Source organism: Diutina rugosa (genome assembly GCF_008704595.1).
Source record: "Diutina rugosa strain CBS 613 chromosome Unknown scaffold29_size158811, whole genome shotgun sequence".
Taxonomy (NCBI): Eukaryota; Fungi; Ascomycota; class Pichiomycetes; order Serinales; family Debaryomycetaceae; genus Diutina; species Diutina rugosa.
Genome location: NW_022995187.1, coordinates 83,392 through 98,546, shown reverse-complemented (window position 1 = coordinate 98,546; position 15,155 = coordinate 83,392). Strand labels below are relative to the sequence as shown.

The 15,155-nt window shown below is 44.1% G+C and overlaps 6 protein-coding genes across 6 annotated transcripts; 5 read left to right on the top strand and 1 right to left on the bottom strand. All coding sequences in view use genetic code 12, as the record gives it.

The window, feature by feature from the left end:
• Positions 1 to 1,217: 1,217 nt before the first annotated feature.
• On the top strand, positions 1,218 to 2,630 carry GLK1 (glucokinase; the record flags this gene model as incomplete). Its single annotated transcript, XM_034157460.1, has 1 exon — positions 1,218 to 2,630. One exon carries the CDS (start codon positions 1,218 to 1,220, stop codon positions 2,628 to 2,630), a length of 1,413 nt encoding a protein of 470 aa, XP_034010653.1.
• A 427-nt stretch (positions 2,631 to 3,057) lies between these two features.
• EMP46 (Emp46p) lies at positions 3,058 to 4,386 on the top strand (the record flags this gene model as incomplete). The annotated part of the gene is made up of 1 exon (XM_034157459.1): positions 3,058 to 4,386. The coding sequence occupies one exon, from the start codon at positions 3,058 to 3,060 to the stop codon at positions 4,384 to 4,386; it is 1,329 nt and encodes a 442-aa protein (XP_034010652.1).
• A 55-nt stretch (positions 4,387 to 4,441) lies between these two features.
• On the bottom strand, positions 4,442 to 7,246 carry DIURU_004570 (uncharacterized protein; the record flags this gene model as incomplete). Its single annotated transcript, XM_034157458.1, has 1 exon — positions 4,442 to 7,246. The coding sequence occupies one exon, from the start codon at positions 7,244 to 7,246 to the stop codon at positions 4,442 to 4,444; it is 2,805 nt and encodes a 934-aa protein (XP_034010651.1).
• A 1,515-nt stretch (positions 7,247 to 8,761) lies between these two features.
• On the top strand, positions 8,762 to 9,226 carry TPM2 (tropomyosin; the record flags this gene model as incomplete). Its single annotated transcript, XM_034157456.1, has 1 exon — positions 8,762 to 9,226. One exon carries the CDS (start codon positions 8,762 to 8,764, stop codon positions 9,224 to 9,226), a length of 465 nt encoding a protein of 154 aa, XP_034010650.1.
• Positions 9,227 to 9,790: 564 nt separating this feature from the next.
• DIURU_004568 (uncharacterized protein) lies at positions 9,791 to 10,837 on the top strand (the record flags this gene model as incomplete). Its single annotated transcript, XM_034157455.1, has 1 exon — positions 9,791 to 10,837. The coding sequence occupies one exon, from the start codon at positions 9,791 to 9,793 to the stop codon at positions 10,835 to 10,837; it is 1,047 nt and encodes a 348-aa protein (XP_034010649.1).
• A 1,833-nt stretch (positions 10,838 to 12,670) lies between these two features.
• DIURU_004567 (alpha-mannosyltransferase) lies at positions 12,671 to 15,067 on the top strand (the record flags this gene model as incomplete). The annotated part of the gene is made up of 1 exon (XM_034157454.1): positions 12,671 to 15,067. One exon carries the CDS (start codon positions 12,671 to 12,673, stop codon positions 15,065 to 15,067), a length of 2,397 nt encoding a protein of 798 aa, XP_034010648.1.
• Positions 15,068 to 15,155: the final 88 nt, after the last annotated feature.

The following is a 15,155-nucleotide window of genomic DNA, read 5'->3' as shown; positions in this document are numbered from 1 at the left end:
CCCGCGATCTCGCATTGACAACGCAGTATCAGTGGTAGGAGTCGCAGTATCAACAAGAGATCTTAGTGGGGACAATTGACGGTAGTTCTATTGCAAATCGTGGGAAGATCGTTGCCCATCCTCTCTCTACTCTACGCAAATGATATTTAAGTGCTCAATCGTCTCGGATCGACCCCACCCGCATGGGTGTAAAGTTGTGTCGTCGTAGCAACCAGCGTGTTAGTATGCAACCTTACGTGTGGAAACCATATAACTCCACACCATGCAGAATGATATATAAACAAAACTTGGTCAAGTATTTATATGATGCGGTTGATCCCTGGAACTACTCGTGTATGTAATCATTCCCCATATAGTTGTCACTGGTTTTCAAATAAATGGAATGATATTCGCCGAAAAATCTATATACAGGTGCCCCGGCAATTGAAGCCAAAACTTCAAGGCGGCCTCTTTCGTGCGTGAACGTACCTTCAGGTTTTTCAATAAGATATTTATCAAGACAAGGCTTCCCGCTTATGTGTGTGAGATATATAGTTTCTCCCATTATTCCAAAAAGCCACAATAAGTTTTTGACCTCTAGCCTTTCCATTATTTGAAGGCCGCAGCATGAAATTTGGTATCGACGTTTTTGCTGTAGAAATTTTCAACTTCATTACGTTCGTGATATGAGTGCATCTATGAAACTAAATGTGAACCATAGAATGGATGGTCGGGGCTGCTTTGATGTTTAGTGAAGATAACCATTCTTGCGTGACTTATATCCCCATTGGATTCCGTGCATAACATCAACTTCCTCGAGAATTCGCTTGCGCCTGACAAATTACTTACTAATGCCTTGGACACGGAGCGCCATGATAATGTATCTCGTTGTAAATATGATAGCCAATCATTAAATAGAATTCTCACAAATATAGATTTAGGGTTGCAATTGTCTTGAATTATTCAAAGCACCACGCAGCCAATGCTCACCAAGATCTGTGACGACGAAGAGCGTCAAATGCTTCGAGGATAATGACGAATTTTATGTAAGAATACCTCCCAGTGATCACTTGTTACTCTCGCTAAAGCACTTTCCCTCGAGATCGAGGCCTCTTCTGCAGTTTCTGAAACGCGTTATAATCCATCTTCTTCTTCCCCGCTGTACACGGGCTGCAACGGCTTGCTATTTTCCGGGTGCGCGATACAAAATGTCTCGAGTCAGCTCCATATAGCACAGAATGAATTCCCAACTTCAAGCTTGCATCGACCAAGTCGAAAAGGATTATGCCGTCGACAAGAAATTGCTTTGTGATGCTTTTGATGCATTCATCAAGCTGATGGATGAAGGTTTGACCTCTAAGGAACAAAAGAGAGAGTGCATGCCCATGATCCCCACCTTCGTCAGTCGAATTCCTACGGGAAAGGAGAATGGTTTGTACCTTGCTGGTGACCTTGGTGGTACCAACTTCAGAGTGTGCTCGGTGAGACTCAATGGCGACCACACCTTTTCGTTAACTCAGTCGAAATCGAGAATCCCCTCTGAGCTCATGAAGGGTAATCAAGGCTTGGAGCTCTTCCGTTATCTTGCCAAAAAAGTTAGCGCTTTTTTGAATGAACACCACGCCGAGTACTCGTGTGCTACTGATGGTCGTTTAAAGCTTGGGTTCACTTTCTCATTCCCTGTCAATCAACAGGCTTTAGACAAAGGTACCCTCCTCAGATGGACTAAGGGTTTCGACTTGCCTAACGTCGTTGGTAAGGACATTGTTGAGTTGTTTCAACTTCAATTGGATGAATTGGACGCCCCTGTTGATGTTGTGGCCCTTGCCAATGACACTGTCGGTACATTATTACTGAGAGCTTACTCCAATGATATTTCCAAGTCGAATGCTCATACCGTCATTGGGTGTATTTTCGGTACTGGTACAAATGGTGCATACTTTGAGCTGGCCGACAAGATCAAAAAGATTGATGTCCCAGGAAATGGCATGGTTATCAATACCGAATGGGGCTCCTTCGACAACACTTTGCAAGTATTGCCAAGCAACAGATTTGACACTATTGTCGATTCAGAAACCGCTAACAAGGGCTATCATCGTTTTGAAAAGCGTATTTCCGGTATGTTCCTCGGTGAATTGTTGCGTGTGACCCTCAAGTGCCTTGCTGATGATGGCCAATTATTTGCGAAGCTTAAGGAAGAACGTGGCGGTAGTCTTCCCCATCGTTTGGAAGAACCGTGGCAGTTAGACTCTCAAGTTTTGCTGTACCTTGAAATTGACGACTCCACCGAACTTAGAATGTCGGGTCTCATTCTTGAAAATGAGTTGAGATTGACTACCACCTTCGAGGAAAGATTGGCCATCAGAGCTATTACTCGTGCCATCTCTAAGCGTGCTGGATTATTATCTTCAATTCCGATTGCTGCCATTGTCTCAAGAGTCAAGGACCGCTACAAGGATGACGATAGAGATTTCGAAGTTGGCTGCGATGGTCTGGTTGTTGAGTTTTACCCTGGTTTCCAAGATCGCGTCTACGAGGGTCTTGGTATGATTGACGCTTTGAAGGGTCTCAACAAGAAGGTCTACTTGCGCATCGCCAAGGATGGTTCGGGAGTCGGCGCTGCTCTCTGCGCTAGTACCGTAGACAACTGAAGCTATGAAACATGTATAATTAACGATGATTATGTATTGCAATGTATTTGAGTCCCATTCTTTGATTCAAAATTTTACAAAATACGCAAGTCGAATTCGAACCTTACAACTGTAAAGAATAGATTGACGTACGAAAATTTTCTGGATTTTGTGAAAAAGCATGCGAACTTCAGAATTGTGTATTATTGAAGGTATAAGATTTTTTAGTGTTCGAATATTAATCATAATTTGTATTTGATTTCAGGAATTTCGAAGTTTCAATGGTACATTTTTGAATTGTACGAATTTTGAACCTTCTATTTAGGGTCCCTTGCTATGTACATCATGTGCTCGAGTTTGATCGTTTGTGTCGATCGCCTGGTTACATAAGCGATCCAAATGTGTGCCTCGCGACTTTGAATTACAGACACGTCGATATATCAGATTGATGCGATTGATCTCACCGATAGTCGCCGCTGTTACGACTATATTGGTGGCAGGCGTGTATGCTCATGATGAGCCAGGTCCCCAGTCACTCCCGAACTTATTTTCCGTCAATTCGATCAACGATATCACCAAAAGTGGTTGGAGACTGACAGGTGATATTCGCTATGATCAGGGTCGACTCCTAGTACAGAATGGGGCTATTTGGAAAGAAAAAGAGCTTGCAAACACTGACAATGAATGGGTTATGGAACTCACCTTCAGAACTCTGGGAATTTCGTCCGATTCTGCTAACACTGCCACTACAAATGGATTGGCGTTGTGGCTTACTTCGAAACGTGAAACTGACACTTCGAACTATGGCGGTCCCGCCAAATTTGACGGTTTTCAGTTCTTATTGAATTCTGGTGCTGACATTCGTGGTTTGGCTATATTCAATGGCGACGGTCAAACACCCATTGAACCTGGTTCCGCGAACGCTCTTGGTGAATGTCGATTCAACTACTTGGACTCGCTGGTTCCTTTCACACTTAGAATATCCTACACGAAAGCAACAAATATCTTCAAGGTGCAGATTGACAATAACTTATGTTTCCGCACAGACAAAATCATTATACCGCATGGACAGAAATTGCATTTGGGGATTTCGGCACTGCTGGGATCAAGTGAGGAGTATGAGATTTTCAAGTTAAATGTTTGGGACCACTTGACACAAGACGCCATCGATGATCATGGTTTGATCGAGGATGGAAAGCTTAAACTTCAGTTTAAGACCATTGTAGCTTCTCAAAACGCCAAATCTCCGCAAGAGTCAGTCTTGGAAAGACAAAGACAATTTATTGAGCAGCAACAAGAACAGAAACACCAAGATTCATTGGTTCAACCTCAATTAAAAGAGATTCTCTCACACGTACTGAGCCTTGAAAACCGAATCGACAGCTTGGTCCAACAGCTTGCAAGTGGTAGCGGAGGACTGGGCACCGATGGACTGGCTATAACTTTACAGTTCAATGAGTTTCGCCAAGAGATCGTCAAATACGAAAGCGAGATGCTCAGAGCATTTAAAGAGCTCAATGATAGACTTGTGGGTGAGGTTAGGGAGCATCAGCATACAGTTGATACTTTGACCAAGCAGATGGATTTGCTTATGAGTCATCATGAAGAGTTGGCAAACTTACAACCTCCCCAGGTCCTCGGTGATTCGCAACTGGAATCAGCGATAGTACTGACAATATTCCGGTGGGTGTTATTACCTGTAATTATCTTGTTGGCTTTAATTTTAGTGGTGATGTTCAGATTGAGACGTGATATCAAGCATCTGAAGCTTTTGTGATCCTCAAGTTCATAGTCACCGTGATCGAAGAAATAGTCAACTCTGTATTACTCTATTAGATCTCGTAACTTCGAATCAACTCGCTCGAGTTGATAACATCCAATTGTGGCTTTCTATTAGGCAGCTCCAGTTGTTGCAGTCCCAGCCATCTTGTGCTCAGAGCTTCCATAAGCAGTCCCTTCATCAGTCTGATCTCCACCCGCAGAGGTTCCTCAACGACATGTGTCATCAAGTGATTTCGGTATTCCACTGACGACAGTATGTGCAACTCATGCGAGTGCAACGCATGCGAGGATAAAGGCGAATGGGACTTTGGGCGATCAGTTATAGACTTCACAGCCACAACAGCTTCGTCACCCGTTTCAAACAGCTTGGCGTAATCCAGCATCTCCAAAGATAAGGGTGGCGTCTTTTTTGACGCCAGGTCAACAAGTGTTCTTCGTTCAGTCAGCACCAGCGATTTCTTCTTCGAGGAGTTGCTGAGATTCAGCAGTGACATGAATCGGAGCATCAGATTTTGGTCATGCAGAATAGACTTCAGGCTCAGTGATGACAGAGTGGCTTCCAGCCGCGGAACCGGCCGCAACTGATACAAACCCAGACGTGCTACTGCATCGTCAAGAAATCCTGCCTTTTGCCTCTCGCGACTTGCAAGTTTTTGCGGTTCAGTTAAATTTTGATAATTTTCAGCAGAAGCCAAAGCATACAGATGTGGCAGTGGCACTGTAGGTCGCAATAAACTAGGTCCCAGACCACTCTTTAACACGCCCAAACCGAAACTCAGAGCTTCAGTAAGTTGAGGCAGCGGTAACAATTCTGATAGCAAATCAGCATTGTGTTGTAAAATGACGTCAGTATTAATCAGTTCAATATCTTCATCATCATTAAGATCTGATCCATTATCTTTGGTCAATGGTGGAGGTCCCGCGTCGGAAACTTTGAACGTGTCAGTGCCTACTCGGTCATGGGGCTTTGTAAGCAGTGAATCACCCAGTGAAGACAGAGCAGATCGCTGTGGAATCCCAAACTTTTTGAGTCTATATTCGATTTTGGCGGCAACCGTTCGTCTCAACAATAACTCGAGTAGAATTGTTCGATTAGCCCGATTCACTTCATTAGTCAGTAGAAGACTCAAATCATTCGGAAAGATCTGCTGAAACTGCGGTACAGTTTGATAGTTACCATTGAAGACTTCCTGACGATATCGCAGATACACGGTATTATACAAGTTAATGTTTGACACCGTGATGGGTTCGCCATTTTTTCGAAAGGAGTCTTTAAGTGGCGCCAGAATTTGCATCGCTGGTTTCGGTGCTATCTCGTAATATCCCAGCTTACCCGTGACCACCTTGTACCTGGAACACTGGCGTAAAGGGTTCGCCCGGAAGAGTTGGTGGTATCGGTAGAAGTCTGCTTCATTTGGTAATAGGTATTTGATCACGTTAGCTGCATTGGTGCGAGACAACGCTCGAGCAAGTTCAACGTCTGTGTTATAATCAGGCTTTTGATTTCTGATGGCACGGTACTTTAACAGGCTCTGTCGACGGATCGGAAACAAATACCGACGTATACGGATTCGCCAACTAGTAGGCTTTGACTTTCCATTGAATTCATCAGCTTTTTTCAAATCATTCTTTTTGATCATTTTATTACGCTTCTTTATCAGATTACGGTTGCGTAATGTCGCCAGTCTCGATATCACCAGTCCCTGTCGCTGTGGGGATGGATCAATAATGGTGATCACTGGAGCCAGCTCCAGTATAACTCTTCTATGCGCAGTCTTTTGTGCTACCCCCAGTTGAACACGACGGTATTGAGTTTCCGCCGATGTGGTACTGTTACGGTAATTGCCATTGAGATTCAGGGTTGACTCATACAAGACATCGAAAGGGTTTATAGCCACTCTTTTAGATCCTTGCGTAGCAGGGTTATTTGGAGGCGTTCTTACTTGAGTCAAAATCTCGGCTGTGCCATAATTGGATGATCCGAGCAGCTCCAGCAGATAAGGCAGGATATAGCCGCTCTCTGTATTGAGGAGGGCGAGCCGGCTGTCTTTAGGTGGGGACCCGTTATGTGTAATTTGAGGAGACCTCTCCGCTGCAACCAAAAGTGGTGTTTCAGCCATGGTTCCCTTCAGCAAACGTTTCAGCAGGGCCAGCAATCTTTGGGGATCCCGGTCCACAATCCGCCTATCTGGTGGTGGTAAAGGGGTATCGGACGAATTACCAGTTGTGTTTTCAATCAGTCGCATTGGCACTGATGGCTCTTCTGGAAGGTGTACCTGAGGTTCCGGGAAATCAACCCTCTCAGGTAGCACTGACAGCGGTTCTCCTGAAGTTTCACGAACAGTGGGTGTATGTCTTTCTGGCTCACGGTACAGAGTAAGAGGACGCACAAGAGAATCACCGTCATTTTTGGGATCATTTTCCAGTTTTTCCAAAAGCTGGGGACTTCGTGACGAGTTCAGAGACGATACACTGAGTCGAGGAGATTGTTCTGGTCTCCGGGCTATCACTGCGGTATGAGTAGTATGAAATTCAAACAGCCCCTCCAGTTGAGTGTCGAATATGGGATGCAGTGAGCCACTGGGAACCAGTACTCGTCGGGGTGAATCATATATCAGCGAAGACTGATCAAACAAAGCACTTCTCATAGGAGGTGAAGGCATTGCCTCCACGACTGTTGTCACGTTGCCCACATTGCCAGACGACCGTTCGTCATGGACGGCAACTGTCTCAATTCCCCGCTGTGAGACGTCTTCAGTTGAACTTTCCCGCATCTCTTCTTGATCGTTACCCTCATTGTGGCGTGGCATGGTCGACCGTTCCAGGGATGAGCCTGGCATCACGGGAGGATTCATGCTGGGTCAAACAGCCAACGATGAGTGCGGTATCGAAAAATCTTCTCGAGACTGCTTGTGGATGTGTGGAGAGACAATATTGAAGTGGCTGGCTCTGTGCTCAAATGTATTGGCGACGTGCAGGTGACGCCGCTTTAAGCGAGAGGAGGGCTTCCTAACCAAAATATATAGATTGACAGCAATAGGGAGGGAGTAGGCCAACAAGTAGTACGTGCTCTATCTATCGAAAAGGATTGGAATAAGAGCCACCTCCTGGTTCATTTCACAGCAGAAGTATGTAATTGTGGCCGAGAAGAGAATGGATCCTACTTGATAAAGAGAGGCGGGCGCGCAATTACTTGGAGATGCTGGCTCGATGAAACATCCTTGTTCCCACTTCAGAGGTATCTCGATGATATTACGGCGGAACATCTAAATTAACGAGGTTGGTAGCACCCATAATTGCATGGAATGAGATCAATTTTGCTTTATAGTCATGCGACATTGTCAAGCGTGTAGCATAATTCGAATACTTGAAAATTCACCCTTTCAAGATTCCAACTTTTGAAGGACGGTAGAATTTGAGGACGGCCCCCACAGTTACACGACTTTGTATGTGATTACTGACTCAAAACTGATAAGAGTACCGTGTGAGGTTTTGTGTCAAATACCGCATAAACCATAAACCCAAGGAATCCATTTAGGGTTACATGGTGCATGTGGCAATAACTTTAGTGATGCCTTTATCGTGTGGCTAAACCTAGGACTCATTTCACTAACATAATCGCAATTGTCATCTGCTTCAGATTTGAATCCAAGGTAGACGCGATGGTGATGTAATCAACTTTGGTGGCGTTTGATCCATGGTGACGCGTCACCCTTGGAGCTGTAAAAAATCAAGGAGTTGATATTATGCTGGCTATACTGACAATCTCCAGCCTGTGACATGGATGTGGTGATCATTTATGCACCACCGAACGACGCGGAATCGTTTAACGACACCTGATATGTGATCGTCATAAAATCGAGCGCGTCTGAAAATTACCAATTAGGGGGTGGGTGGGTGATCTCCAAAGCATGGATCAACTCTAGCTTCAGCGTAGAAGACGTGGAAAAGGCATATCAATCGTGTTGTAGGCTAGGTAATTATGCCATTGACAATAAACGCAAGCTCAGCATCTATCTTGTGGACTGCTCGCCCGTCGCCAAAATCATGCTTCGCTGTTCATGACCTGCATCGTCAAAATAAAAACGCACCGCCCAACCATTAGTTTTGATTTTTCTAACCACTAACACATACATCAAACATGGAGAAGCTTAAGGAAGTAAGTATTCGCCGGATCCATTGTGGAGACTAGCTACAGAGTCTGGATTAGCAACGACTGTTACTCTCGTTCCTTCACCACGATTGACGTCGTTACAATCCAGGCTCTATTAGTGAATGACACGTAATGTGGATCATTCACATTTGAGATCACGGAGATCACGATTTGAAAGACACATAAGGGAATCAAGGGCAATGACTAACTATAGAAAATGAACAACTTGAAGTTGGAGGGCGAAAAGCACCAAGAACGTGCTGATGAGCTCGCCGAAAAGGTCAAGGAACTTGAACAAGAAATTCTTGAAAAGGACCACCAGATCCAGGCTCTCACCAGAAAGAACCAAGTCTTGGAAGAACAAGTTGAGAAGCTTGAAACCGACCTCGAAGAGATTAAGCACACCGCTGATGAATCGCACTCTCTTAAGACTTCGAATGACAACTACACCAAGAAGAACCAAGTCTTGGAAGAAGAACTTGAAGAAGCTGACAAGAACTTGAAGGAAACTACCGAAAAGTTGAGAGAGACCGACATCAAGGCTGAACAACTTGAAAGAAAGGTGGCTTCGTTGGAATCCGAAAAGGAAGAATGGGAACGCAAGTACGAGGAATTGTCTGAACAATACAATGCCGCCAAGTCTGAGTTGGATGAAATCTCGCAACAATTGGAAGCCATCTAATTATTTTGTTGCCGCCTCAATACATATCTTTTAGAAACCGCTTAATTCTTCAATTAGATACCCTAACTGATTTATTACGTCAGCTAACACCGTTAAGGCTTAAGCTTTCTGTAACCCACTAAAATTTTGAAATGAAACTGGGTCATGACTTACACCCTAACGTTCAAAGGTCACACGGTGTAAGTTACAATAGCCTATCCTGGTAGATTAGTGTGCATGACCTACCACTTCAGACAGATTCGGTTTTGTAACCGAAATCACCATTGTCATCTCCGAACTCGAAACAATTGTGGGGCAGATTTATGTTGATGATGCCAGACAGTTCATCCATTATACCTTCAAACGACTCAGTTTCTCTACTAATTCTGACATTTTCTGAAGGCTAACGTAAAATTTTTAATATCAATTGGTGGACTTTGAAGATAGCATCACTGTGTATATTTCCCCACCATATACCCCACTGCTAAAATTGCCTTATGTGCTTGCGTTTATATGTGACGACAATTATCCTCACCTCGGAAGTTGTTTTTCTCAACGTTTTCAAGAGGTCATTTGAATAGCGCAATGGGACTCCGCGACTCGTTTCGACGGCGATTCGATGTACCGCTTGAATCCCATCAGGTGGAGGAGGACTATTCTACTGCTGTTCGCATCAGCAATGAAAGCCATCTACCCCGGTCTCAATCAGCGCTGACGCTTTCAGCGATGCCAGGCGTCGACAGGCGAGTGTCACTGAGTGTCCCACCACTGTATCCTCTGGAGGAGGTTCCCAGTTACGAAGACAGCCAATTACAACACAGCTCGGGAGTACAGAGAGCACCAGCCATGCCTGTTGCGCGGCATTCATATGTTGCACCCCAGGCAATGACTTTGGAACCTCTGCTGTCACTGCTGCTGCAGAACCTGGTGGCCAACGTGCCGCCTTCACCACGGAGGATATCACAAACTGAGCAACACATCCAAAATGAACGGGCGCAACGGATCAAGCAATTGGGCCTTAAGTTTTTGAACGCTAGGCAACATACAGCGTTGGCTCTATGTCGCGACATCTCGTTATCTACACCTTTATGGGGTCTTTTTCAACTGTGGAAACAAGTTTTTTTTGGCCATGAAGGTAGCCTGGAGGCTATATTGAACACATCGCTAACCCTGGCACGAGTGCTGGAGCATTTTTTGACTGGTGTATGGTGCATTGTGAGCGCATTCTTGACTTATGCTGTGATCGATGGGTTATTAGTCAGATGGATTGTGACATATAGCACGAGTGCAGCTATTGTCCGTGTACTTCTGATGCTGATTATGTTAATAGCTTTGGAGCTGTACTTAGTGTCGACTTTCCTGGCTCAAGGTTACACGTATGGATTGCACATATGGATTTTGATCAGTTGCGCTTTAACGTTATTGTACACTGTCCAAAATTTTATCACAAGCAATATCGATGTCAAGGGAAAGAAACGAAGACGATTTTTTGACTTTTACAAAATCGTTGTATTTGCAGTGGTCCCCGTGGGCATGGCTCTGTTCATCACTATGATTGTTTTATTAAGATCATTGCTCATCCTACGGATAGACATCGAAGATGTAAGAGGTCACTGGCATAGTAATATTTGATTGAGCTGGCTCAATCAGATGAATATTAATTTTAATGAGTGTACGAATGACAACATCCAACCCTAACTTAGTTCAATCACGATGTGTCAAAATCTCCTGCACATTCGAGTTTTGGTAAGGTACACGACCTAGCGATTGTATAAAACAAAGTGCGATGCCACTATAAACGGTAATCAAAAAGTTAATGGGAACATTTGCCACGACAGGTTAATGTAAATTGTCAAGTTAACCTAGTTGCCATATCAAAAAATTTGATAATTTCGTTCCCTAGACCAATGTCCCATAAGGAAGTTTGCCTCTATTATGGAGAGTGAATGTCGATAAATGGGCAATATCGAACCACCAGTAGCTTGTCTGTCTCCGTATCAGTTTTACAACTTGAATTTTGTAGTAGTCATTTGCAAAAACCATAGGACATCAGTTACTCCCGATTTATTTCATCAGCCTTACTCAAGTGTCATATAGAACAATATCCTATTACCTTTACTTACTATATTCTATAAAATACATTAACGGTACTTGTTGAAGCCGATGTCAGTGGCCTTTTCTCTGAAGCATTGTCTGCACATGTCAATGCCGTACTTTCTGACCAAACCGGAGTGCGACGAGCACACACGGCATTGTCTAGAGCCCTTACCGTAGTTTCTGGGGTGCGAGTACCAAACCGATTCGTGAGCCACTAAATAGTTAGTATTTTGATGATGAGTCTTGGGATGAACGGAATATTATGTCTTGGAGGCGATGATACCTTCATCGATCGTCACAACCGTATCGAGGATGCAAATTCGATGTCCATCTGTCTGGGAAGAAAGGGCTTTCCGGGTGGAAGTAGGCAAACAAAATAAGGTCAACACATCGATTAAGGGTAGGGCAACTCAACAAGACAATATTTCCGCACTTTGGCAGCGTAACATACTGATTGATTGGTTGTATTAAGGTGGTTCAGAGTTTTTCGCTAATAAAAATTTGGTCGCATTGCGCGCATGGAAATCGAATATCACGTGGAAACGCGAAAATTAGGGTAGTAACCCTAATGTGGTGCGTGAATGTCGTTCGATAGAATCTTTCCCTCATACCAAGCCGAGTTGAACTTATACGAGAAAAGACACAAAGCCAGTGATGACTGTAAACTTCATCAACAAGGTTGGTCAAGTTGTCGCTCGAGCATTTGTTTGCTAGCCGTATACAACCAGCCCAATTCCCACATTTGTGGTTTAGACTTGAATCTCTCGAACAATAGTTAAATCTGACTTTGAGTCTTGCTTAGATCAACAATCGAGGGTCATGTGGTGTTCACAAAATAGCGCCATTCTTGGCTCATGATAGAAATCTACGATTGCTCAGGAATGAATGCGAGTGGTTTGTAGTCATGAAGCATAATGCTTCCACAGCCTCTTCATCTAATGGCACAATCTCAACCAATGCTCGATCAAATTTGAAATTCACGGCCATCACGCGTCCTCAACTAGTTTGGTTTCCACGGATATTTATCGTCTCCAGAAATCGCCGCAGTCTTTTTGAACGTAGCGATACGAGGTACTATTAGTCGCGAGGGTAAGCATGCAACAATAAACTATAAAGATTTCGTAAAAAAAGGAGCTGGACAGATCCTAACGAATCAAACTCACGATGATTCACTGATTTACATTTAGTCCACGTTGAGTAAACACTCCCCGAAGTACTTGCGCTGATTAGGTATCTCCTCACAAGACACTATTGTCGTCGCGCTTGATGCATCTGTGTTCCTCCAGAGAATCATGCATGGTAAAAGCCCCGTTCCAATTCTCAGTTCCATCTCTAGCCTGCATCCCTACCCTTCTCGTTGTCACGATCATGTCAAGAGTGTTCAGTCGACGGAGGTTACATCTATGGTTGGCAGTGCTTACTGTGATAGCTATCGTCAACCTATATGTGTTTGCCCAATATACTCATCATGATGCCCAGGTGGTATCAATTCATCATGACACCTTCAGCGAGTTCCGAGCCAGCGACAACGAGGTTCACAAAACCCAACCAGATAAGAGTGACCCCAAGCATGTGTTGAGTGAGCTGACTCACCAAACCAACCGAATGTTAGCATTCGTCAATAACACTGAGATCCTCTCATCATTTACAGTATTCAACAAACTGGATACTAGAGCCTCATTTGACCAACATGCCAGAGTGTACAATGATATATTCAGCCGCAACGGACCCGGCCTGATTATCGGTAATCTCGATTTCTCACAGCGATGTGATTTATACTTCTCCAACTTGTTTGCCTCAGACAAAACGTGGTCCATCAATCTTAAGCATAAATTTTACACTGACTTCCGGAAAGAACAGAAATTTGCTGATTTCTTCAAGAACAAAGACGTGATGAAGAAGTTTCTCAAAGAAGTGAAGAATTTGCCGAAGCCAGACGCTGACGAGTTTAAACCTCTCAAAGAGGACAAGCAATACCTTGAGTTTGCTAAGTCGGAGTTCGAGTTGATGAAGGCCAAGACAAACATTACCAAAGCAGAGATAGGGGACATTTTGAGTGCAGTGAGAGTTTTCAATAAGTGCTACGTAACGCTGGATAATGAATTGGATGTCGCCGCCACTTCAAACATGGTAAGCCGACAAAGAAAACTTTTAGGGAAAACCGAGAAGCCTTCGTTGTCATCCTCGGACTCCATGTTTGCCAAGATCGAATCATGCAAGTTGATCGAAAATCGCGTATATCCTTGGATGCTGAGAGAATTTCCCATCTTTGAAAGATGGGATGGAAAAATACAATTCGAGCCACCAAACTATGCCAAAATTGACCTGGTCCCAAAGTATACCCCTACCAACAGTACGGCTCAAAAACTGCGGAAAGCAAAGCTGTCGAAGAATTGGCATTCACTGATCCAGCGTCTGCTGTGTTTTTTGAATGAGTTCAAGCACAAAATGAATGGCCAAGGTATTGTCTTGAGTATCGGAGATCTCCACATCGAGGAGACCATCAGTTTAGTGAGGTTATTGCGTGCGTTGGAAAATCGCCTTCCGATTCAGATCGTATACTTCGATAATTTGTCCGAAACTTCCAAGCAAAGGCTTGTCAAGGCTGCGAGAGATGTAATGTTGGATTTACCACCCACGTTTGAATCGGTGAGAGATCGTTTCAGCAAGGAGTATCTTGGCAATATTGACGAGAAAGGACGCCCTGTAGGATTACCTGCACAAGAAATTTGGTTTGTTAGCGTGAACAAGGCGATTGACGAAAACTACCGCGAAAGGTTCAAGAAGTTTGGTAATAAATTTTTGGCCACCACGTTCAACTCATTTGAGGAATTCTTGTTGCTCGATGCAGACACCGTTTTGGTAAAACCCCCTCTGTGGTTTTTCGATCAACCCAAGTACAAAAAGACGGGGGCGTTCTTCTACAAGGACAGAACTGCTTCATTTTATCGCCCAATTGAGGATGGAGAATTCATGAAAGCCATGAGCCCCGGGAAAGTAGAAGCTCTGATGTTTGGGTTAATGCCCATATCGAACTACACAACGCAGCGTGCATACTTTGATGGTATGGAGCACTACATGGAGCTGGGCGTTGTAACGATCGACCGTAACCTCCATTACTCACTGGTTCTCTTTATGATGCAGTTATTCCTCCACGAACCGACGGCACAAAGGTCTGCCGGGGATAAAGAATTGATCTGGCTTGGGTTTGCACTTAATGGAGATGAACAATACGAGTTTGATAACTACGCAGCTGCCGGTATCGGAGAGTTGTCTCTTGAAACTGACAATAAGAACAGATTTGGCGAACCTAGAGCATCTCGTGAGGTATGCCTGAACCATCCGGCGCATATGCTGGATGAGGATGATTCGCTTGTATGGTTCAATCTGGGTTTCCAATTCTGCTCGAAACCTGACGTGAACTTCGAAAAAGAAGCCAACAAAAAGACTCGCTTTTCGAATTTAGATACCGTTGAGAAGTTCAAGAGCTACTTTACCGGTCGAATGCGGATAAGAGCTGCTATAATTCCTCCTTTTGTGTCTCGACAGCAAATGTCATTTCCGAACGACGAAGATGAAGCAAAGGAGGGATGGTTCAAGGAATGGGGTTACTGCTCTGGTTACATGTACTGCGCTTACTCTCAAGTTGGTGGTACACACAAAGGTGCTCCTAATAAGCACATTGGAAGAGTTTTCCAGTTTGAGAAACAGCAAACGGCCATGTTTGATTACTTGGGAGACATTTGGATGGGAATTGATTTGTAGGGGTTCTATAGAGATAATAAATCAATTGGGATTATGACATGCACAAAGTGTGACTACTAACAATTAAAATTTACGTCATCCTCAAATG